Below are 24,167 nucleotides of genomic sequence, written 5' to 3' on the forward strand. Positions count from 1 at the left end.
AGGCGATTATCTCATGGGCCGGAAGGCTTTGTGCAGTGGACCGGAAGGTCAGGGCCTAGAAAGGCGTATGTGCGTAAGGTGTATATTGGGGAACTCACTAAGCTTCATGCTTACAGTGTTGTATGTATGTTGTTTCAGGTTCTTCAGTAACGCGGGATGGCACCGGCTCGATTGTACACACCAAAGAAAGAGTTGAATTCTGGAGGATCCTGGTTTTCTTCTAAGTGAAAATGGAACTATGTTTTTGTAATTCAAATGTGTATGAGATTTTAAACAAGTGTTTTAATAGTAATTTGATTAAATAAAAATGAAAATTTTACCTTGAAATTCACGGTGTTACACAAACCCTTCCGGGTACAGTATAGTGAGAAGACTCACCTCGTGGATAATGAAAGCTAGTAACTCCTGAAATCACTCGTACTCGATCCGCCGAGCTACAGACTCCCTATAATATCATATATCCCTTATTAATACTCTTATCATTCAAGACACTGACCCTAAGAATTTACATGCAGGTCAACTCTGGTCAACGGTCAACGGTCAACTTGACCGGACTCGGCGAGTGCAAAGGCGACTCGGCGAGTCTAGACGTCCTCACCAACTTCTGGTGTTCCTTTCTACTCATCGAGTATCCCTCTTGACTCGACGAGTTCCTTGTGGAAGAATCGCGGGGCCACCCCGACTCCACTCGCCGAGTCTGAAGAACAGCTCGACGAGTCCCAGTCAATCTCCAAGCTACTCGCCGAGTCTGTTCATTGGACTCGGCGAGTCCATGCCATGCAGTCGATTAAACTGCTTCCTGAGACAAGTATTTTTCCGAATACACAAGCATGGGACCTTCTGGACCTCTAAAGGTCCTAATACAGGGTTATATTTGTTTGGGTAACAAGGTAATAATCCATCTAGTCATCAAATGGGTTCCATAAACCCTAAATCCATATACACATCAATCATAGAAGAATATAATCTGAGTTATTACCTGAATGATGTACTTTCTGTGTCCCCAAACCTCAGAACTCGAATCCCTTGCAGTTCCTTTAGCCAAAACCCTTCTCCTTCTTGCACAACAATTCCTTCAAGGTCACCAATGGCCTTCAAGCTTGCTCTAGATGCCACAGCCGCTTAGGGTTCTTCTCAATCGACTAAAAGACGGACAATGACGACATAAGGTCCCTTATATACGTCCCAAAACTGAACGGCTAGGGTTTTCGCTGAACAGCGTCGACTCGCCGAGTCCATATATGGACTCGTCGAGTCCAGTCGTGAACCCGCGACCAAGTCTGTGGTCCTACTCAGCGAGTCTGGCTCTAACTCGCCGAGTCCCCTCCTAAAACACCCCAAAACAAATTATAACGATACCTGAAATTCCGGGCTGTTACAGTTTAAGGGCATGAAAACCCTAGTTTAATGAGTTTACGGCCCAAGAATGATCCTTGGCCGTAAACTCCTTCAAACTTCACAAAGATTATGTTTTAATTGCTTAGGGTCCATATCTTGAATCCATTTAGCCATATCTAAGTCCCAAACTTGTCAAGGAGGGGTTTAAGGGCTCAAAACCCTTCATTTTTGGTGTTTACGACCTAGGCACCTTCCTGGGCCGTAAACTCATACTTTGTGTCCTATTTCATGTTTAAGTCTCGAATTTGGAAGTCAATTAAACTATACAATGAGGTTAGGAAGTTACCTTAAGGATTTGAGGCCTTAAAATTGAGTTTTGGACCCTAAATCTTGGATTTTAGGAGAGAGGTTAGAGAAAGAGTAGAGAGAGAAGGAAAAAGCTTCAAATGGATGCTAAAACACGTTTATATAGTTCCCAAAACTTGGACGCGGTGGAATTCTACCCGATACCGGCATTAAACGGGGCTTTTGATCGCACCCGATTAAGTTACCGTCACCCGGCGGGAATGTTTCTAACCTTTTGAAATGAATACTTTTGGGTTAATTTTATGAGTTCCAAGGGATTTGAACACTCATTATATTAAAATAAACGTATAAATTTTAATTAATTAACCCAAAGCGAGAAAAAAACGGATCGACTAACGGCGAAATCTCACGGGTAGAACAAGTTTTTGACGATGGAAAACTTCGAGTTGTTACATTATCCCCCCGTTAGAGGGAATTTCGTCCCGAAATTCAAAGATTTGGACTCAAATTGCAAGTTGAAAAGAGAATCGTGGCTGAGTTTACTGCTTCGGATCTTCACGCTTCACGTGGAATCGAGTCTCCACTAGACGTTCCAGTGAACCCTCACTATCGGGAAGCGTCTTGGTTTAGTTGAGTAGATATTTCTAAAAGATCGAGACGTAACGTACCATAGGAATGTTTCTAAGTTTCGAGGTTAATCGAAGTTTATAGGCTATGGGGTCAATCCTAATGAGGATTTCGAAAAGTTCTATGTTTATGGAGAGATTCGAATGAATAGATAACAGTTTATCTTTCTAGGTTAGAGTTGAAAAAGAACTGCAAGCGAAATGATCGTCAAAAAGGAATATACCTGGGGCAACTGTGGGATCGGTGGATGTCTCACCTTGTCCTATAGCTAGGACTCTTCCAGAGTTGCCAACTGTTGTTGCATTGGGGTAGTTTCTCTTATAATGCCCGACCTTTCCGCAACCATAACAGACCTGATTAATGCCCGCTCCGGGAGCTTGATTTGTTGGTGTTCTACAATTTCGCGCAAGGTGACCCTCTTGGCCACAATTTTTGCAAAGTTTTATGCGACAGGGACCGGGGATATAGTGGTGGTAACTGCACTGGTTACACCACGGGAGAACACCAGCATATCCGGTAATAGGTGCTTGAGCTGAGGAACCGATGACGGGTACAACAGCAGGGGTAGTGGCAGCGTGGACTGTCACCATTTGTTGTCTCTTCGAGAACTCCTGGGAAGGCTGATACGTATCCCCTGCCTCCCAGTACTTTCTTTTCTCACCGCTTCTTTCTTTCGACTCAGGAGTGGTGGCTGCTTCCTCTACGTCCTCACTATGGTCAATCAAGATTTGCGCTAGGCATTTGGCGCTATCGTATGTATCCGGCCTCGCAGCTAAGGCGTTCCCTTTGGTTGGCTGGGTTAATCCCCAGATAAACCTCTCAATCTTTTGACTTTCAGGGGTAACCATCCCTGGACAAAGAAGTGCTAAGTCATCAAATCTGGATGTGTAGGCAGCGATATCGGAACCTTTCATCTCCAGATTCCAAAGTTCATGCTCCAACTTCTGGATTTCACCCCGAGGGCAATACTCAGCGTGTAGAAGTTCCTTCATAACTTCCCAACCCATAGCATTGGCTACAGGTAGAGTTAGAGATTTGACTCGGCTATTCCACCAAGTCAGGGCTTTGTTGGTGAGAGTGCAAGCGGCAAACTTCACTTTGTCGGATTCTGAACAAGCACAGATCTCGAAGATGGATTCGATTCTTTCTAACCATCGAGTTAGAGCAATGACACCTCCTGTTCCATCGAAGAATGTAGGTTTCGCATGCATAAAGTCTTTATAGGAACACTCCTTTCGGTGTCCCTGGCTATTCTCCTGGTTTTGAGGTTGGGGACCACCTCCTGAACTTCCGGGGTTCGTTTGTGACATGGCTACGGAAAATGCTGCAGTTAAAACTGATTCAAGGGTTGCCAGGTAGATTTGAAGAGAAGGTGGTGTTTGAGGAGGGTTGTTGTTGTTCTACGAGCTGGGTCTCTTTCTTGTAGGCATCTTGATCTAATAAGATCAGGAAGAGAGGATGATAAGTCCTTTGAATTGAATCAAGAGATATGATACAAAGGATATCTCTTTATGGCATACATAGAATTCTATTAAGCGATAAAACAGGAAGGATTTATCAAACATGTAAATTATCGCTAAAGAAATGATTAAGGAGTAACGCTAGGATGAGAAATTCTATAACGGATTTGGCACGAGAAATACTCCCATAGTATTTCATGATTCGCTGCAACGATGGCTCATTGTTTGGGTATTGGGTAAGTCTTAGGCATGCTGCGTACCACAGTCACTCCCAAGCACATGTTGGCCATGTCTTGCATGAATATAGTTGGCCAGGCTATATTGATACTAGACACGACTACATAACTGCCCAGGTTTAACCTCAGTGTACAACACCCATTTACTTATGTTTTGTTCTACTTGTAGTTACGGATTTTCGACTATTGGGTATACTTGTATACTTTTGAAAATACTCATATTTGAGGTATACTTATAGTTCAGAGCATTTAGGCCCTTTAGTGTTTATAGTTTTATACCATGTAAGGTTTGGTATACTCCATTCACTATAAACAAGGGCTCTGATACCAATCTGTCACACCCCGAAAACCAATGGCAGAAACGTCTCCGGGGTTGACTCCAAGTTGAGTCTCAAATCCAATGTACATAGTAAGCAAAGTAAACAACCATTACATTACATATCAAAGTTTACATTTTGTTCAAAAGTAAAGTTGTACATTTGTAATACATAGTATATATGAACAAAAGTAGAGACGAGTCTTCTGTACGCTCCGTCTTCTCCAAAAGATTCGCTAGGTACCTGTCTAATGTTGACCTGAGAATACAAGCAGTTTGAAAATCAGCATAAAGCTGGTGAGTTCATAAGATGTTTGCTTTGTGAAAATGTACGAGTTTTTTAGTTTACCGAAAAGTTGTTATCCAAGAAAATCCCATATTTTCTTAAAAGAGAAGGTTGGTTGATTGTTAGGTTCACTACTAGAAAAATAGCCTTTTACGACGCTCATTGCGCGTCGTAAAAGGCTCAGACGACGCGCAAATGCGCGTCAAGGAAGGCCCTGTCATAAAGAGAGACGACGCGCTTTTGCACGTCGTCTATAGATGACGCGCATTTACGACGCGCAATTACGACGCGCGTTTACGACACGCAATGCGTATCAAGGAAGGCCCTGTCATAAAGGAAGATGACACGCATTCGCGTGTCGTAACCTTACGACGCGCGTGTTAATGACACGCAATGCGTATCAAGAAAGCCCCTGTCAAGAAAGGCCATGTCATAAATGAAGATGACACACATTTTTGCGTATCGTAAATTTAAATGTTTAAAAAAAATAAATTTATATATTTATTAATTTTTAAATTAAATTTGCATTTAATTTCTCATAATAGAAATAAAATACCATATACAAAAAATACAATCCATTGCATAATATAAAATAAATTTCATACTCAAAAAATAAAATAAATTACACAAATTGTAATGTCATACAAAGAATCATTCAAATGTTAAACAAAAATAAAACATTGCTAACATGGGTTATACATTCCTATAAAACTAATGCCTTGATAACAAAAATACAATGCTGTAATTGGGTATATTTTACAAACTACAATGCCTTGATAACAAAAATAAAATGCTGTAATAGTAAGAAAAAAAAAGATCCTCACCTCCAATATCTTTGCAAGTTTATCAGTCTCAAATTTCTCGGGATGAGTTGCTACATATATCATTAATACTCGGATCTTTTGTTCATCTGTTGCATCCTGCATGAAGCAACAGCATACAACATTACAATTATGGACATGAAATCTGGAATGCATATAATAAATTATTAATTCCTGCTGTTTGCTCACTTGTTCTTTGAGAAACTTAATGATATCTTTTGTTCCTGCATCTCCAAAGACAAGGGCTTGCTCTAATTGCCCCACTTCTCTAAGCCCCATCTCCCTGATAATACCATTAATCTTTCCAGCAAGCTGTTTCAGCCAAACTAGTATCAGACATAGTTGACCATTATATCAACATAACCCTGGATTTATTTATTTATTTATTTAAAAAAAACAAACAAGCAAATACCCTAGTGACTTACATCAACATGGAGGGATAGTTTGTCCATTTGTTCATTGGCAATACTTGAACCATCTTTTGCAAGTCACGAGTAGACATCTCCCCACCATCTCTACAAAAACAATTATGAATGTTTGTTGAATTACAAGGGTAAAATGGTCATTTAGTCTCATTCAGACAGTTTATTCATTCTAGAAAGAAAAAAAAAACAGACCTTATGTATACAACAACAATTTACATGGTCATTTAGTCTCATAAGAGTAAAATGGTCATTTGGTCTCATGCATACTAGAAAAAACAAACAAACAGACCTGCCATGCATCTGAGCAGCTTTATTTCTGGACACAAAATTTGTCATCTTGTCATGCAAGCGTTCACTAGCCCGACAATGAACCATTGATCAAAAGCTATATAATTATATATTTTATTAAAAACCAAAACCAAATAAATAAAAAACCTAAAAAAGACATACATCTGCTATATGGGAATGTCGGAGCTCCAGCCATACTAGATCATGATCCTCTAAAAGGACCTCTTTCCTTTCATAACCATCACCTGTTTTGCTTGGAACCTAAGCAATATAATTACTTGGCGTATAATACAAAAATAATATAAAAAATTTCACTAACAAGATTTTATAATAATAAACAATGTACACTACACTAACCACGTGAACATATTTATTTCCCTCCATTTCAAGTAAATCATGGCACATTGCATCATATGTCCATTCATGGAAAAGGAGACATGAGAAGATGATCCTGGTTGTGAAGATGACTCTGAAACCACATTCTTCCCCACTCCCAGAAGCTCACTGGGTCCCACCTTCCTTTGCTCAGAACCAGCTGTCATATTTAACCATTCATAAATACAATTAATTTACATTAAATAAAAAATAATTTCAAATACAAAACAAGATGATAACAAAATGGTGATTAAATAAATTTAAAAAAAAAAAATTCTCACAAGAAGTCGATTTGATCACAAGAGGGGTCTCTTGAATTTGTTCAACTGCAGCTACTTTACTCCCAGCCTCACGTCTAATAGTACCCACAGATAGCCATGAATCTTGTGATGGCATCAAAATAGGATCTTTTTCAGACAAATATACCCCTAGTGATTCCTACATGATTATACATGCACAAACAGAAAAACCTACAAGCTTCCACGTTTTTAAGCATACTGAAACCATAATTACACAACTACGTACCTTGAGAAACCGACCCCTCCTGTTTTTCCCAATGTCAAAGTAAAACACTTGAAGAAAGAACCCTAATCAGAAAGGTAATTGGACAGATATGAAGGTTATTTGAAAGAAAAATCTATGATAATTGTTGAAGAAACTAGTAAAGTCAATCCACATTTTGCAGAGTAATAAATATGAAAGTGTATGTATAGTATGTGTAATGTGTAATATAATAAATTGCCTGGCTATCAAGCTGAAGTTCCTTTCTAGAAATATCTTGGTCATCAGAAGTGACGTAGTAGTTGAAGATATCAAAGAACCAAGAGATTCCATTGAAAGGTACGATTATGGTGGACCTTGTCGCCGACGTCTTCTCCGAAATCTTCAGGTAACGACAGCGTGATTCCATTATCTGCTTCAAAGGCTCTGCTGATCCAAACTTTTGGAGATACTTCTTGGTCTCTTTCAATAGTTGCTTCAATCGATCTGACTTTGCATCCTATAAAATCAATTTTAATTTTATTTGAATTCATATCTTTGTTGAGTTGTATTAATAAGATCAGAGCTCACCTTAAAATATTACACCATTGACAGCTTCTGTTTCACCTTTCTGCTTGTTTTTTTCATAGAGATTCACTCATTAACATAATACATGCATAAATGTATGTATGTATGTGTGTGTCAAAAGAATTATACCTGTGTTTCAGCATAAATTGTTGCTTTTCGACAACCTATAACGAGTTTTTCTCCTGGATCCAATCGACTAAATATAACTGCAGAAAGATAGAAAAGCTAATAAAATTATATATAGAAGATGAGAAATGAGTATAAGAATATAAGGATACTCCCCAGGGACAAGGGTATAAATGGAAACAGCATGACTGCAAGCCAAAATCAAAAAATCCTGAAATCAAATGGAGAAGTAAATATACAAAATACATTTTCTAGGGACAAGGGTAGAAATGAAAACAACAGTACCTGTAATACGCAACACTGAAAAGTCTTTGGCGGATGTGGAAGTGAACTCAAAAGAACCAACAGAAGTTATGAGTGCTTAAAGCGATGTTGTGGGTTATAGAAGTTTAGTCCCTCATCTATTGTGGATGCATTTAACTGGTACAAAAAGATACTATTTTTTAGTTTGTTAAAAGGGGAAAAAAATTCATACATACAATACTGAATATGAAGTCATACCGAGGCGCCCAATAAAGCCAGGTAGGCATTGTTAGTCATAAGCCGGTTAGGTGCTGCCTGAAAAGCCCTTTGCAAAGCATAACATAGAAGTGAAACTTTATCTTCAAACATAGAAGTTTAGGCGCTACCTGAAATGCCCTTGCAACCTAAAATTAGAGTACATTACAAAAATGGTCTATGTGCTTTCTGATGTTTATCATGTTTGGTCCAAAGTTGGTGCAATTTTCAGTTATGGTCCTAATTTCAAGGTTTCATTTCAATTTTAGTATTTATTTCAAGGTTCCAAGGACTGAAATTGTCAAAGAATTCAATTTTTGACTAAACATGGTTAACACAGGAACCATTTTGTAAGTTCCTGCCACTTCCTTGATCAAATAAGCATTAATATGTATCAACTGAAAACATAAACACACCTAATCCACCTGCTTGCTATCTTCAGGATCACACCATCACAGCCGGACTGTCAACACCACTGTGAGCCATCAACTCCACAGCAAAAACCGGAACACACCACAGTCGAGAACCACCCTAGTTTGATCCTCCTTTTTGTGTTTCTTTCTTCTGATCATCAAACATGATCAACCTTCTTACTTGCTTTCATTCTTAATTTATTTTGATCATCAAATGTGATCACACTTGCTGCTTCGACTTGCTTGCTTGTTTTCTTCCTCAACAGTCGTCTTCTGCATGCTATCTTTCTTGATCAAAAGTATTTGCTTGCTGCATGTTTCTTTCGGCCAATCACACCTTGATAAGCCTTTTTACTTGTTTTTTTTCTCATCTTTCTCAGGTAAGCATGTAACCTGCCTCTTTCTTAGCTACATACCTAAAAATAGCATGCACATCACTAGTTAGATGTTTTAAGAATATATTGTATATGCATAACCTAGACCTAGTTCTTGCTCTTGCAATGTATGGATGCAAGCCATGACCGAATAAGGTATGATGTTATACAAGCTCATGCTTCGCCATCGTGATTGACTGATGATGATAATTTATAAAACAGAAAAGGAAAAATTCATGCTGGTGGAACTTGTATCCAATCCTCAGGTGATAGCCCTATGGCTGTAATGTGTATGGACCAAGCATTTTGCATGAGTACATTGACTAATATGAAAGGGAATAATTTTAATTACACTAAAAGAGCTCTTTACAGGAATCCCGATTAAAAGAGCTCCCATCAACCCTAAACATGTTGAAATTTGAATGAAGCTTCCATAAGTACCACGCACAGCAGGATGTGAAACCTGTGATTCCAATTCCATTCCACTATGTTGCAATTCCATTTCCATTGCCTTCCCCTGATTGCAACACCTCATAGTCACCAGTTTCTTGGTTACATGAACACCTGAAAAATACAAAACACAAACTCATTACTTTATATATAACCACATTTTATCTCCAAATCAAAATCAATATAATTCAAATAATACTAAATCAGGTTGAAAATAATGATTCCAATTCCATTCCACTATGTTGCAATTCCATTTCCATTGCCTTCCCCTGATGGCAACTCCTCATAGGCACCAGTTTCTTGGTTACAAGAACACCTGGAAAATACAAATCACAAACACATTACTTTATATATAACCACATTTTATCTCCAAATCAAAATCAGTATAATTCAAATAATACTAAATCAGGTTGAAAATAGTGACCACATTATATAATATATTGCCACTGTCCAGATGCTGCACTGCAATACAGTCCTAAAGATGGGTCATAATAATATCCTAAACTGCTGCTGTAGTAGTAACTGTAAAAAAAAATAAAAAATAAAAATATAGAAACAATAAGATGTTGTTTCTTTTTGACTAAATATAAATCTGAATGGAAAACAAAAAGAGATGCATACCCTGAGGATTCATCAAATACATAATCGTTTTCTGTAGATCCAATGCCTGCAAGTGAAAACAGAATTGAGGGGCAATATTGTAATAAACCATCTGAATGAAAAAAACGAAAAAACTTCATGTCTGCTTACCAGCTGATGGATCAACAGTAGATTTGTCATCATCTTCAAGAAACATGTCAAAGGAATCATCCTCATTGTTTGCAATATTATATGTGGAAGGTATTCCATTGAGACCGGAATCACTCATTCTAGAGGAATTAGGTTGCTTGTTTCCTGAACTAGAAGAGGTCCCTTACCCTCTAGCACGTGCTAGGTTCTCAAATCCCTCTGTAATTATAAAAACAAATGAAATCAGAGTTTCCGTAATAACATTCCCAATAATTAAGAATATAAGAAATATTGTATTATTGATATTTAAATCATTTCATTATTAAACTTATAAAGAAATGCTAATTACCTGCTTCCCTCTGAAAGACCTCCTGTTTTTCATCATACACATTTGCAGAAATAATTATGACATAAATCAGAATGTTGACAAATTTATAATAAATATAAAGAAAAATGTTGAAAGAAGATTATCTCAACTGTAGTCAACATCCTCCATCAGCTTCATGGCATCTTCAGTTAGTTGATCAGACACAATTTTTGTTTCAGGTAACATCTTTTCCTTTCTATTAGAACTTCCTTTCAGCCTTCATAAAGCTTGCAACACCTTAAAAGAATATTATACTTATTATTTTCATCAATCAGTTTGAAAAATAATAAAAGACAATTGAACAATTTGACATAACAAGAAACTTACTGTCTCCCCAGGTTGAAGCACATCAACAATTCGTCTCTTGATTTGAGGAATGCTAAACACATACGAGAAAAATTAATTCATAGAGTTCACAGAAAAAAAAAAAAAAAGTAGATAGAAACAATACATCAAAAAACTTTGTTTATGCCCTTGAATTTCTAAGCATCTGAATCTTTCTTTCCAGATTTTGTCTTCTCCATTGAAAGTCTCTGGTCGATAGAAACAATAGAAACCCTATATTTTATGTGCTATTGACAGAGAAGAAGCGTCTGGACTCTAAGGTGAGGGGTTTCGTTTGAAATCACGATGGTTTTTGAGGATTCTTATTCAAAATCTTGAAATTTCACTTCAAGGTTTGTTTGTGTTTTATGTGTTGAAAACACGAGAGAGGTAGAATATCGAATGAGTTGCCTTACCAAATCTTCCTCATTCATAAATGCAACAAATCTCGGGTCAGGTTCTTGACACCGATATGCACCGATTCAACATCTACCAAGTTCGATAGAAAATTGAGGAAAATCGTCTTGAGAGGGAAAGTTATTTGGGAAGAACTTGAAGCATTTGAAAACCTAGACCTTGATTCGATGTAACTTGACAATGGACATTGTAGATTGATAGATTGAAGACCTGGAGCGATCCCTTGTGAAGAAAGCTACGCGATTACAGAGAGTCCTTGTTGACCGAATCCAAAGATTCCGTCAATGGCTCTATCGGGTTTGGTTAAATCCCCAGTTTGGAATGTGCTACATCTAGTTCATGAACTTGCCAAGTCAATTAGGGTTTTTTAATGAAAAATGAAAGGGGTTAATGGATTGGGATGATGTCGTACCTGAGAAAAAAAAAAAGGAGACCTCGCAGATCAATTACAATTCACCTTCGAGGTTTACAATGAGACGGGAGGTAGAGAATGAATGGAGATCTAGAGGAGAGAGTATCAGAGAGGGGAGAGTGAATTGCAAGGATGAAAAATAGATAGAAGATATAAAAAAACAAGGCGGGTTTTCAAAATTTTGGGGATTTCGTTTCCCCCTTGTCTACTAATAGCGCGTTTCATTAAAATTATAAAGCGACAGGTACAGACGACGCGCGTTTAAGATAAAGCACCCTCCGTGTTTTTAATTTTTTTTCTTGAGACACTAAATTAAGGGCACGCAATAATGCGTGACGTAAATCCTTAAATTTTTTGGAGAGATAACACTATTTTAAGGGCACGTCCTTTTGCGTATCATTAATCAGCGCGTGTCGTATAAAGCGCGTCATTAAAGGTCTATTTTCTAGTAGTGGTTACCCAGTTCTGGTTATGTTTCACTATGATCCCAGGAAAGTCCTATACCTTCCTAATTGTATATTACTAATTGTGAAAGATGTAATGTTATTCAGTTTGTTACTCTTTCTAGTTATATAAGTGTTACCCAGGAAAGCCCCATGCTTTCCTGCATGTTGGTTTCTAATGTGAACGATGTTAAAGATGTAAAAGATGTAAACGTGATTAGGTAATGTTTTGATTTCCCCAGGAAAGTCCCGTACTTTCCTAAAAGTAATTGTTAGTTATTGAACTTCGATATACTGATTTATTTCCATTCGTAACTATTGTATTATTTAGTTATGCTGATATCCTAATGGTAATATTTCGGAATGTACTTAGATTCACATCTTCATATTCGTGTTCTTATTCTTAATTAGTTATGATTGTACTTATTCATGTTCGTATTCGTATTCGTTACTGTATTCGTTTCCTTATTCCTACTCCTATTACTATTCGTATTCGTATTTGTATTCGCAGTCGTATTCGTATTCGTATTCGTAGTCGCATTCCTATCCCTAATCCTACTCCTAATACTATTCGCATTCGCATTCGTATTCGTATTGAATACGACCGCGAATACGAATACGAATACGAATGCGACTGCGAATAGTATTAGGAGTAGGATTAGGGATAGGAATGCGACTACGAATACGAATACGAATACGACTGCGAATACAAATACAAATACGAATAGTAATAGGAGTAGGAATAAGGAAACGAATACAATAACGAATACGAATACGAACATGAATAAGTACAATCATAACTAATTAAGAATAAGAACACAAATATGAAGATGTGAATCTAAGTACATTCCGAAATATTACCATTAGGATATCAGCATAACTAAATAATACAATAGGTACGAATGGAAATAAATCAGTATATCGAAGTTCAATAACTAACAATTACTTTTAGGAAAGTACGGGACTTTCCTGGGGAAATCAAAACATTACCTAATCACGTTTACATCTTTTACATCTTTAACATTGTTCACATTAGAAACGAACATGCAGGAAAGCATGGGGCTTTCCTGGGTAACACTTATATAACTAGAAAGAGTAACAAACTGAATAACATTACATCTTTCACAATTAGTAATATACAATTAGGAAATATAGGACTTTCCTGGGATCATAGTTAAACATAACCAGAACCGGGTAACCTAACAATCAACCAAGCTTCTCTTTTAAGAAAATATGGGATTTTCTTGGATAACAATTTTTTGGTAAACTAAAGGAAACTCGTACATTTTCACAAAGCAAACATCTTATGAACTCACCAGCTTTATGCTGATTTTCAAACTGCTTGTATTCTCAGGTCAACATTAGACAGGTACCTAGCGAATCTTTTGGAGAAGACGGAGCGTACAGAAGACTCGTCTCTACTTTCGTTCATATATACTACGTATTACAAATGTACAACTTTACTTTTGAACAAAATGTAAACTTTGATATGTAATGTAATGGTTGTTTACTTTGCTTACTATGTACATTGGATTTGATACTCAACTTGGAGTCAACCCCGGAGACGTTTCCGCCTTTGGTTTTCGGGGTGTGACAGGATTGTCCTCAACAATTGCTTAATCATTTTAGTCATATCGAGTTCTCTTTCTTTTTCCCTCTTGATGCCCTAGGCATTTGGAAAATTTAGAATGGATGAATATTATAGCACATATAATCGATCCTATATCCAAAGCATATGGGACACAATTCATGATGTCTCACATTAAGACATGATACTTGCCCAGTCTATTGCTATAATATTTCTATTTCCCATGTTCTCACAATTCGGACTATGAAGAGGGATGTCATAATCATAATCAAATTTTGAGAACGCAATTAACATTTCCATATATAGAATTTCCTTACGTTGAACCATTCCAACATAGCATTCATATATATACTTGACTGAATTTGATTAAAATCCCAATGTAAACTTTTAGAATTGGAATGAACTGTAATTTCCTCTCCCTTAATTATAGCAAAACAACTTTTCATACTCTGCAACTTTTCAAATTGAAACTTTTGTTTTCTATAATTAACATTGCTAACTTGAAACACTTAACATATTAATCATGCTCCCACTAACATGATAATTATATCCTTATTAGCATAACACTTATGCTCCTACTTGCTTTGACATGTATCCAGAAATCAAATGGACTTCTAGAAATCAATACTTATTGACTTTCTTACCAAAGTTCGGATTTCTGATACAAGATGCTTTGATAAGACTTTATCTAAGCTTCCCAAAACCATACACCTTTCCTTAGATAGCACACATGTGTGTCTAAACAATTTTAGAACTATGAAGAGGGATGCCGTAATCATAGTCTCAATTGTTTAGACCTTTTCCATTTCTCACAATTCGAACTATGAAGAGGGATGTCGTAATCATAATCGAATTTGAGAAATGCAAATATCATAATTGCTAACTATTTAAAATCTACTTAGTGAAAGTGTTTCCTCACAATCATGGTGTATGTGTTCCTATCCATGTGATTTTGTTAAAACCATAATCACAAGACAAGGTTAGTAACAAATCCAAACTCATATGGACTGAACTTGTTCAATCTTAATTTCTTGCCACCTGGTAGCACAAGGCCTACCATTGCTTCCAGGTTGTTATGCAAACAATTAAGAACTCATAGAAGTCACATACATAATCAATTTCAACTGGAATGGGCATAGAAATAAGAATATATCAACACGATAGGGTACAAACCTCAAGTAGTGTGCTAGTGATAAACAATAGGTTTTATTCTTGATTAGTTCTTGAAACTTTTTCAAGATCTTTAAGACTCCCACTGACCTTTTGACATATAAGATTATCTTTATCAAGAACCATTACTTGAAAAAACAAGTATTCAAGAGTTAGTGCGGATTCTTATCAAAATAAACACTTCACACAATTGGTCTTAGTTGGTCTTTGTTTTATCCAAAACATCACAACTTACCAATTTTCAAATGTACAAAAGTTAGAAACTTTTCACTCTACATTTGAAAAGTGTTATAAACCATTCTTAATATTATATCACTCAAGGCTCGATTTTGGAGTATGACTCTAAGGCTCGATTTTTGGAATGAAGTAGGATTCATCTTTTGATTTAACCATTTTAACAATTCACGATTCCTCTTCTTAGCCATACAAATGCACTAAGATGTCCTTAGATGATCAATTCTGATATGGTTTCATAATCACTATGATAATCATAACACGATATACTCAAGTACTCTCCCATGTCTTCAGATTGGAGAAACTTTTATCATTCTGCCTAATTTGATTCTTCTGATTCATTCTGCCTTACATTGAAACTTTTCCAATGTTTCAGAATTACACTTAAACTTAGCATAACCATATTTACTAAGCTTTAGTAAACAATAAAAAATAGTCTTATTTTTCTTTGTGGTGGACCTGATCAATGCATAACCAAGTATACCCGATCCCCTAGTCCTTTACTTGACTCACATATACATGTGAACAAGGAATTAGTCTTAATTTCCTAAAGATGAAGTTCTCATTCATCGTACAATACAAGGTACATGATTCCAAGTTTCTATCCAACTAAAACTTGGTTGACTAGAATCTTTCTTTATTTAGTAAATTATGACACTATGACAAACGAAAGAATCAAATATATCTTCCAATATTGCCTATTAATGGAAACATATAAACAACAGTTTTCACAAATGCCATTATAAGGATACTTAAAATAAAATAAAATCAAGATTTTTCTATGTATTTAAAATATCGGAAAAACTTTTCCTTACAATGCAAATACAAGTGAAAACATGTTGTTATCGATTCCTAAGCAATATATCATAACTCTTAAGCAGCAGCTCAAAATTCTGATCATCGAACCATGCGAATGAAATCTATGTCTTCACGATCAGAACAGCCTACTCTTCCTTTAAGTTTCCTTTGATTCTAAACATCAATATGTAACTAGATTACATAATTTATTAAGAATATCCAAATTGTAAAGTCGAAAATATTGTAATATGTCAAAATCTATGTAGAGATAGTTTCGTTAGTTTTGTTATGTTTTTACTAAGGCACAATTGTTATGAATTTGAATGTTTAGCCCTTTGTATTTTTTTTACTTTCAATTCTCCTCTGAATAGGAGTTGTACTTAGAGTTTAGATATGAGTTTTTCCAATTCTTTGTCTGTAACACTCTTCGTATTGAAAGTAATGTGAGTTGAAACCAGATTATATTTAGATCTCTTATTCTTATTACTTGTTTACTCCGATTTCTTTTCTACACTCTCTTAATGACTTCTACAATTGGTATCAAAGCAAGAATCATGATGTAGTAATCTGATTTTCATATTGAATCATCAGTTTTTGAATCACGATTTGATTCAAAAGTTTTCCGCACCTTTTGGTTCTGAAAATCATCACTAATCTTCAGTTGTGATTCGATTCTGCAATTGATTTCCTTAGTCGAGTGATCAATTAAGAATGTCTAATAAATTCGTTCATTAATTTGTCAATTTCATCAAGTTTTTCTCAAAAATCACATTCGTACTTTCATGGTGAACTTCAACATGACTACGACGACTTCTTTTTCTCTTCTTTTAGGATTTTCAACGAAGATTCCTATATTGATTCGAGATTACTATGATCAGTAGGCTGATCGAATGGAGGATTATCTCAATGGTTTAGATGAAGAGCTTTAGAATTGCATCAATGGAAATGCAGTTCCTCCACCAATTGTTCAGAATATTGGTTCTTCTGGTTCAACTCAAGCTATTGGTGAACAATCCACGAGGCTGAAGAACAATGAGAAACGTTGCATGATAAGACAAAGATTAACTCAGTGCAGTAATGCTTGATTGTGTTAAAGGAGTTTAACCAAAAGGATAGCGAAACCATTGGAAGCTACTATGGTCGTTTGAATGAACTCATCTAAAAGTGTAATCATTTTGGGATTACAAGATCAACAATAGAGTACAATCTTACTTTCATAATGGGGCTTCGAAAGGAATGGAGGAGTGTTACTTTGATGGTAAAAATTCAATTGAATTTTGATACTTTGTCCCTGAATGATTTCTACAATCTGCTGAAAACTCATGAATGAGAGATGAATGAATTGGCAGAAGAGTCAAAACTAAGTTTAAGAGGCCCTTTGGCTCTGGTTTTGAAAGTTTCTGAGAAAGAGTCAATTAAAAAAGAAAATGATGAAGAAAAAGGATTTCTGATGAGCTTAGATAATGAAGCTGTTTCTTTTTACTCAAACAATTGAGTAAAGAAGTTTATCAAGAAACCATTTAATACAAAGTTGAAATCAAGCGATGGCAAATGGAGTTTCATTAATAAAGTTGTGAATGATGAAAAGAAAAAGATTGAGAAGATGGATGTGAAGTCTGATGAGTCCAAGGTTGAGAAGAAACTTAAGGGTGATTCGGGAATTGACTGTCATTACTGCTATAGAGCTAGTCATGTGGTGAATGATTGTATGCTTCGTAAAAAGGATGAAAAGAAGAATAAGGTGAAAGACGAAGCGTACTATGTGGAGCTTTTAGAAGAAGTTTGTGCAAAAGCTAAGGGAATCTCTTTGGTTGCTAGGGGCGAAGGAGATAATGATGGTACCTATCAGATCTGGTCATCTGGATCAGATGATGAGGAGATGTGTAATCCTACGCATGGAGCTATGTTTGCACAGTTCGAAGAAGAAGATGAGGAAATAGTGACTGGTCGATGCTTCATGACTAAAACAAGAGATAAATCACTAATAACAACTAAGGCATGTTCTATTCTTCAATATTTTAACATTCCTTTACAAGCTTATGATTATGAGATAATTGCTTTTGATGATACTGTTGCTTATTTTGATACTATTGTTGTTTCTGGTAGGAATGAAGCTTAGAATCTTAGTACTCAGTTGCTAGAGACTCAAAAGTTGTTGGATTCGAGAAGAAGCAGGGTAGAGTATTTGGAACTTCAATTAACAAATATGAATAATGATAGGGAACATTTAGATATTGATGTACGGATGTTGTTAGCACAATGAAACATTTATTGTAATACAACAAAACGTCTCTATGCAAAATTAACTGCTTTACATCACTCCTCAAGTATTAGCAAAGAGCAACATAGGAAGTTATTACCTTTTCTTACTTTCGAAAAAGAGAAGATTGATAGCCTATCCTATGATTGTGAGAAAACAATAGCTGATTTTGACAAGGTTCCTCACAATAGATTTGCATATGATGTTGTTAAGGTAGAGGAATGTCTTGATGCAAATGAACTTGTTGATATTTTGAATGATACTTTGACCAAAATAGAACAAATACAAATTTTGAAAAGAACTGAGAATTCGAAATCTGACTCTCAATCTAATTTCGCTAATATCGAAGATAATTTGGATAATCTTAGCGAAATCATTGAAATTGAGGAAAAGGCAAGTATCGATTGTTCTTAGTTATCTGTCATTAATGTCACATCTAAGTCAAAATGAAAAGAAATATGTGATGATTTAATGGTTAAAATTGACACGGATATACCCTCTACTTCGAGTGTTTGTGATATCGACCATGTGAGTGTCAGAGTTAGTCAAACCGATAGTAGTGATGATGAGGATGAGGATGAGTTTATGAAAACTTCAGAGTCAGTAAAGGAAGTTTTGAAAGAAAGTGAAATTCCACGAATTGTTGTTGATCAAGTGTATGGAGACACTAAAAATTTCGACAAAGTGATGACAAAAAAGGTGCTCATTATGTTGAAACAAATATGGTTGTGTATCAAAATTTCAAATGCACATATGATGTTATATTTCCAAACCAAGTGTTTGTCACAGCTGGGAATGTTGAAAAGATCAAGCCAGAATTCAACAAGATGGTAGAAGAAGACAACAAGAAAACCTCATATGAAGGATTCCTTTCAAATCAAAGTACTTTCGAAAATAATCTTACTAAAAATTCATATACTTTTCAAAGACAAAAACCACAAGGAAAATGGGTTGACAAACAAGAAATTTCAAAAGAAGTGTCATAACAAGATGTTGTCAAAACTGATCAAGATCTTAAACTCAATTCGCAAGATTTCAAGGATCTTGTTGACAAATTTTCAAAAGAAAGTGGAATTTCGAAATGACAAGAAAGAAAGAAACTTTTTTGGCAAGTTGTGGAAAGTAAAAATAAACCAAATGATTTGACAAAGAAAAAGAATGAAAAATTAATGTCAAAATCTGTTAAGACAAAGTCTTTAACAAATTCAGATATTCAGAACAATCCCGCTCAAAATCAAAAGTCTTTGTTTCAATCAAAACCACAAAACAATTCTTCAAAAACTAAAAATCATACAAACACATCTTTGTCTCCAAACAAATATCAAAATAATCACCAAAAGCATTCTTCTAAATATCAATCATCATAGAATTTCAGAAATCACAATCATCAAAGATTTCCACAAAATTGTGTTTTAAACCAAAAATCATTCACACGACAAACATCGAATTTACAAAATCGAAAGTTTCACTTAAATGATGGAGATAAAAAAAAGGTTAGAAATGTTCGAAAAACAACAAACGTAAAGTTCACACCACAAAAACCAAATTTTCCGAATCCATCTGCGAAACAAATTTTGAAAGTTTCTTACATCAAGGGAAGTTTAAATGTGACGAACATAGATCATTGGCTGGAAGGAAAAGGAAAAATCTACCAGTCTGCAAAATATTCTCAACAACAAATCAAAGATGCATATGAGAAATATTTGAATGAATCTTCATGTGGGAGTTCTACTTCTAAATAATCAAATCTTGTTGTTCAAAAATCGAGACCAGTTTCAAAAGTGACACATGGTGAAAAACTAACTGAGTAGAAAAAGGTGAAGGTCAGTGACAATTCTAAATCTTCGAAAGTTAATGTTTCTACGTCTTTACCTCATGATGTGGACTTAATTGATAGTGTCAAATCCAAAGTTTGAAATTGGGTCTAAAATTCAACTTTTCACTTTGTGTTTCTAGCTAGTTACCAAGGACCTAAACAGCCTTGGGTACCTAAATTCTTCCACTGATTGCAAGTTATATGTGACAAGCAATATTATGAGAAATGGTATATTGATAGTGGTTGCTCTCATCACATGACTGGAAGGAAAGAAAACTTGCGATAGTTTCAAAGCTTAGATATGCAAGAGTTGTGAAGTTCAGAAACAATCACAAAGGATAGTTTACTGTTAATCATGTTGCTTATGTTGAAGGTCTTTAACATAATTTGATAAGTGTTTCGAAACTTGTGGGCATTGGTAATCAAGTGGTGTTTAACCAAGAAGGAAGCTTTATTTCAAATGTTGAAACGAAAGAAGTTTTGCTCAAGTCCAAACGTTATGGCGATATATTTACCCTCGATATCAAACCAATTGTTGGAAAACCTTCAGTGTGCCTACTTTCAAAAGCTTCATCAGATATTAACTGGTTATGGCATCGAAGGCTTTCTCACTTGAATTTTCGAAATCTAAATAAATTGGTGGTAAATGATTTTTTTCGATGGTTACCTATTTTAAAGTTTCACAATGATACCTTATGTGAAACTTACGAACAAGGAAAACAACATCGTCAAGGACATCCGATTGGCATAGATTTGAACATTGTTGAACCATTGGAACTTCTTCATATTGACTTGTGTGGACCATCAATTGTTGAAACACTCAACAAGAAATGGTACATTTTACATATTGTTGATGATTTTTCTAGATTCACTTGGGTTTATATTCTCAGGTTAAAGATTGAAGTAGCTCAAACAATGGTTGATTTTATAGAGCAAATAGAGAAAATCTTAAAGAAGAATGTGCGAAAGATCAAGAGGGATAATGGCTCTGAATTCAAGAATAATGTTCTTGATTCGTTCTTAACAAATAAAGAAATTTCGCATAATTTTTCTTCACCATATAAACCATAACAAAATGGTGTGGTTAAAAGGCAAAATCGTTCACTTTGCGAAGCAGCAAGAACGATGCTCAGATATGCGAATCTACCTCAATGTCTTTGTGCTAAAGTAGTTTTGACAACGTGTTTTCTGAAAATTGATCTTTCATTCATCATCATTTCAACATTAATCCTTATGAAATTCTAAATAACCAAAAGCCTAATGTCAAATTCTTTCATGTTTTTGGTTGCACGTGTTTTATTATGAATTTTAAGGATAATCTTTCAAAATTCCAGTCTAAGGCTGATGAAGGAATATTCTTGGGATATTCACATTATTCGGTTGCTTACAGAGTGTTAAATAAACAAATGAGAAAAGTAGAAGAAACGTTTAATCTCACATTTAATGATTATTACGTTAAAAGGTTCGAAAAACATTTTGATCAAAAACCAGTTATAAATGAATCAAATGATGAATCTGAAAGTTTTAATTCATCTGATTTTGATTATGATTTGATTTTTGATGTTTCAGATAAGTTTTTCGATGCTGAAGTTCAAGCAGTAGATAATCAAATTCCTGAATTTTCGAAACATTCTGATGATTCGACCTTAACATCTGATACTACTGATAGCGAAAGAATGCTAGATGATCAAGTGGAGGGGGAGAACTTGGATTCGACTTTGCGTGTTGAGGGGGAGCATCCTTTCGAGGGGGAGAAAAGTAGTATAAATGGTGGTCTCGAGGGGCAGCATCAGAATAATAATTTTGTTGAGGGCGAGCTTAATGATTTAAATATGACAAATTTTGATCGAAATGAAAATTTTCATGATATAAATGATAATATTTCAGTTGTAAGATCATCAAATGATGAAGTGTTTGAAGTTGCCCCATTAGATCTTGATACAGCATATCCACATTTGGAAAAATTGACAAGAAATCATCCAAAAGAGCATGTGATTGGAAATCCACAAGATGGAGTGTTAATGAGTGCTCAAATTCGTGCAAAGAATGAGGTACTCAATGCTCATCAAGAGTTTTGCATGTTTAATGTGTTTATGTCGAAAATTGAACCTAAGTTAGTTAAGGATGCAATGGGACACTCAAATTGGGTTGTTGCAATGCAATCTGAATTGGCTGAATTCGAAAGAAACAAGGTTTGGAGGTTAATTCCTAAACCAAAAGATGTTTCAATTGTCAGATTAAAATGGATTTTCAAAAATAGAACCGACAAAGATGGTAATATTGTTCGAAATAAGGTTAGGCTTGAAGTCAAAGGTTATTTGCAAGAGGAAGGTATCAACTATGAAGAAACGTTTTCCCCTGCCACAAGACTCGAGGTTGTTCGAATATTTTTAGTCTATGCAGCACACAAGGACTTTGATGTTTAACAAATGGATTACAAGTGTGCATTTCTCAATGGAGAACTTGAAGAAACGGTTTATGTCGAACAATCCCCAGGTTTTATAATGAAGAATTTCCTGATCATTGTTATATCCTAGATAAAGAAGTTTATGGGTTAAAAAATGCACCAAGAGCCTGGTATGCAACTTTTACCAATTTCTTAAACCAATCAAAATTTAAATAAGGATCAGTTGACCCCACGTTATTTTGAAAGAAAATTGGGAATCATCTTATGCTTGTACAAATTTATGTTGATGATATTATTTTTGGCTCTATTGACCCTGTTTTGTCAAGTGAATTCGAAAACTTAATGAAAATTCAGTTCAAAATGAGTATGATAGGCAAAATAAATAATTTTATGGGATTGAATATTCATAAAAGCAGAGAAGGAATTTTCATTAATCAAAAGAAAAACACAAAGAATCTGCTTCAGAAATTTGGATTGACGAATAGCTCGAAATTGCAAGTACAGATGGCAGTAGGAACAAGGCTAATACATTCGTTAGGTGAACCTGCAGTTGATCTTACTTTATACAGAAGCATGATAGGTTCGTTACTTTACCTCACAACAAGTCGACCTGATATTATGTTTTATGTTTGCAGTTGTGCCAGGTATCAAGAAATTCCCAGAGAACCTCACTTACCCTATCACATCCCAAAACCGGAATGGTGGAAACGTTCAGGGCGGACGACGTCATGTATAGTATCATGCGATATGTATATGGTAAGAAAGTAATGAACAACCATTTCATTTAGAAAGAAAGTGTTTACAATGTGTGTGTTCACAAAACATAGAAGTCATAAACAAATAACAAAACAAGACTTGAAGCTATAATGCTCCATCTTCTAAATTCCCAGCACGAGCACCTTATTATGTTATGTTCTGTTACCGTGTATTGATATCGTATTTATGTAAATGTATTCATGTAAGCGTATCTATGTAAACTTATTTATGTAAACGTATTGCGTTAGTATAGACTCATGAACTGGACTGACTCTTTGTGTACTTCGTTGTACTAGAAGTAATGAGTAGCATTCTCTTAGACTATACCTATAATAGTTTACTAATGTTCTACCTGGACTATTACTGAAGAGACTCATTTATCTACTAAGTTATGCTTGTACTTTAAAAATGGAGTTTTGTATAACTATAAAGTAACATAACCTTTAAAAGAGTATTGGAATGCTTTGACAACTTATAAATAACATAAGTAACATTTTGAAATATGTTTATAACAAACATTTACACAATTATCATTGTGTTCAACTTGTATTCCCCCTCCCCTTAAAACAGTTAAAATAGTTAAAAGATTCATTACGGGGTATGAACTCACCTAATGTGGGTGATTCAATCGGGTAGGCGTGTAAGGATGAGAAGTTCCATGAATGAAGTCCCGAGATACGACAACTCCTAAATCACATATAGGGACACATATTGACATGAATATAGTGTTTATAAAAAACTATATGAAAGGAAACACCTTCCGGGACTAGGAAACACCTTGATTAAGTGTTGGAATCACATGTGATTCATCAAAGGGAAATGGAATGACCAAAACATGAGTATAAGGTCTTGTGACCATCACTCATTGAGTTTACGGTCATAAACCCATGATTTTACAGCCGTAAACTCATTACACTTTGACCATTTTGAGTTTTGAAGCCTTCCAAGTCATACTAAGCATTCCTACTTTATGGTTAAGCCTTAGGAAGTGAGTAGGGCAACATATCACCCCTTTATGGGGTTTACGGTTTTTGGACCA

General features: G+C 35.4%; 2 protein-coding genes and 2 long non-coding RNA genes across 6 annotated transcripts; 1 reads left to right on the forward strand and 3 right to left on the reverse strand.

Annotated features, from left to right (window-relative positions):
- Nucleotides 1-5,257: 5,257 nt before the first annotated feature.
- Nucleotides 5,258-7,083, reverse strand: LOC145006197 (uncharacterized). 2 transcript variants are annotated; one of them, XR_013662831.1, is made up of 8 exons: nt 7,004-7,083; nt 6,760-6,861; nt 6,461-6,638; nt 6,266-6,364; nt 6,105-6,170; nt 5,816-5,905; nt 5,580-5,702; nt 5,258-5,489 (listed from the first exon to the last, which is right to left on the reverse strand). XR_013662831.1 is itself a non-coding variant. In XM_078965293.1 (7 exons), exons 1-3 carry the CDS (start codon nt 6,872-6,874, stop codon nt 6,316-6,318), a joined length of 342 nt encoding a protein of 113 aa, XP_078821419.1. In that variant the 5' UTR covers nt 6,875-6,954; the 3' UTR covers nt 5,258-5,489; nt 5,580-5,702; nt 5,816-5,905; nt 6,105-6,170; nt 6,266-6,315. The 2 variants fall into 2 exon arrangements, 1 of the variants encoding a protein (XP_078821419.1); XM_078965293.1 differs by lacking the exon at nt 7,004-7,083 and having other exon boundaries at nt 6,760-6,954.
- Nucleotides 7,084-7,395: 312 nt separating this feature from the next.
- Nucleotides 7,396-7,874, reverse strand: LOC145006198 (uncharacterized). Its single transcript, XR_013662832.1, has 3 exons — nt 7,676-7,874; nt 7,550-7,589; nt 7,396-7,478 (listed from the first exon to the last, which is right to left on the reverse strand). It is a non-coding gene; the product is annotated as an uncharacterized LOC145006198 (long non-coding RNA).
- Nucleotides 7,875-9,829: 1,955 nt separating this feature from the next.
- Nucleotides 9,830-10,734, reverse strand: LOC145004002 (uncharacterized). Of its 2 annotated transcripts, XR_013662232.1 has the most exons (5): nt 10,614-10,734; nt 10,486-10,507; nt 10,158-10,355; nt 10,029-10,074; nt 9,830-9,929 (listed from the first exon to the last, which is right to left on the reverse strand). It is a non-coding gene; the product is annotated as an uncharacterized LOC145004002 (long non-coding RNA). The 2 variants fall into 2 exon arrangements; XR_013662231.1 differs by lacking the exon at nt 10,614-10,734 and having other exon boundaries at nt 10,486-10,596.
- A 7,886-nt stretch (nt 10,735-18,620) lies between these two features.
- Nucleotides 18,621-22,391, forward strand: LOC145007451 (uncharacterized). The gene is made up of 5 exons (XM_078966386.1): nt 18,621-18,848; nt 20,644-20,798; nt 20,856-20,970; nt 21,300-22,016; nt 22,260-22,391. Exons 1-5 carry the CDS (start codon nt 18,621-18,623, stop codon nt 22,389-22,391), a joined length of 1,347 nt encoding a protein of 448 aa, XP_078822512.1.
- The last annotated feature ends 1,776 nt before the right edge of the window (nt 22,392-24,167 follow it).

The sequence above is a fragment of the Lactuca saligna genome, chromosome 7 (assembly GCF_052625555.1).
Source record: "Lactuca saligna cultivar CGN05327 chromosome 7, ASM5262555v1, whole genome shotgun sequence".
Classification (NCBI taxonomy): Eukaryota; Viridiplantae; Streptophyta; class Magnoliopsida; order Asterales; family Asteraceae; genus Lactuca; species Lactuca saligna.

What these genes read in the sequence shown, in the direction of transcription:
- LOC145006197 (XM_078965293.1), bottom strand. Translation starts at nt 6,874, where the DNA reads ATGCCATCACAAGATTCATGGCTATCTGTGGGTACTATTAGACGTGAG. An exon ending in TGTGATCAAATCGACTTCTT is followed by an intron (nt 6,639 to 6,759) that starts GTGAGAATTTTT and finishes TAAATATGACAG; the next exon opens with CTGGTTCTGAGCAAAGGAAG. An exon ending in GAAATAAATATGTTCACGTG is followed by an intron (nt 6,365 to 6,460) that starts GTTAGTGTAGTG and finishes TATATTGCTTAG; the next exon opens with GTTCCAAGCAAAACAGGTGA.
- LOC145007451 (XM_078966386.1), top strand. Translation starts at nt 18,621, where the DNA reads ATGGTTAAAATTGACACGGATATACCCTCTACTTCGAGTGTTTGTGAT. An exon ending in ACAAAGTGATGACAAAAAAG is followed by an intron (nt 18,849 to 20,643) that starts GTGCTCATTATG and finishes CCTATTTTAAAG; the next exon opens with TTTCACAATGATACCTTATG. An exon ending in GAAACACTCAACAAGAAATG is followed by an intron (nt 20,799 to 20,855) that starts GTACATTTTACA and finishes TTATATTCTCAG; the next exon opens with GTTAAAGATTGAAGTAGCTC.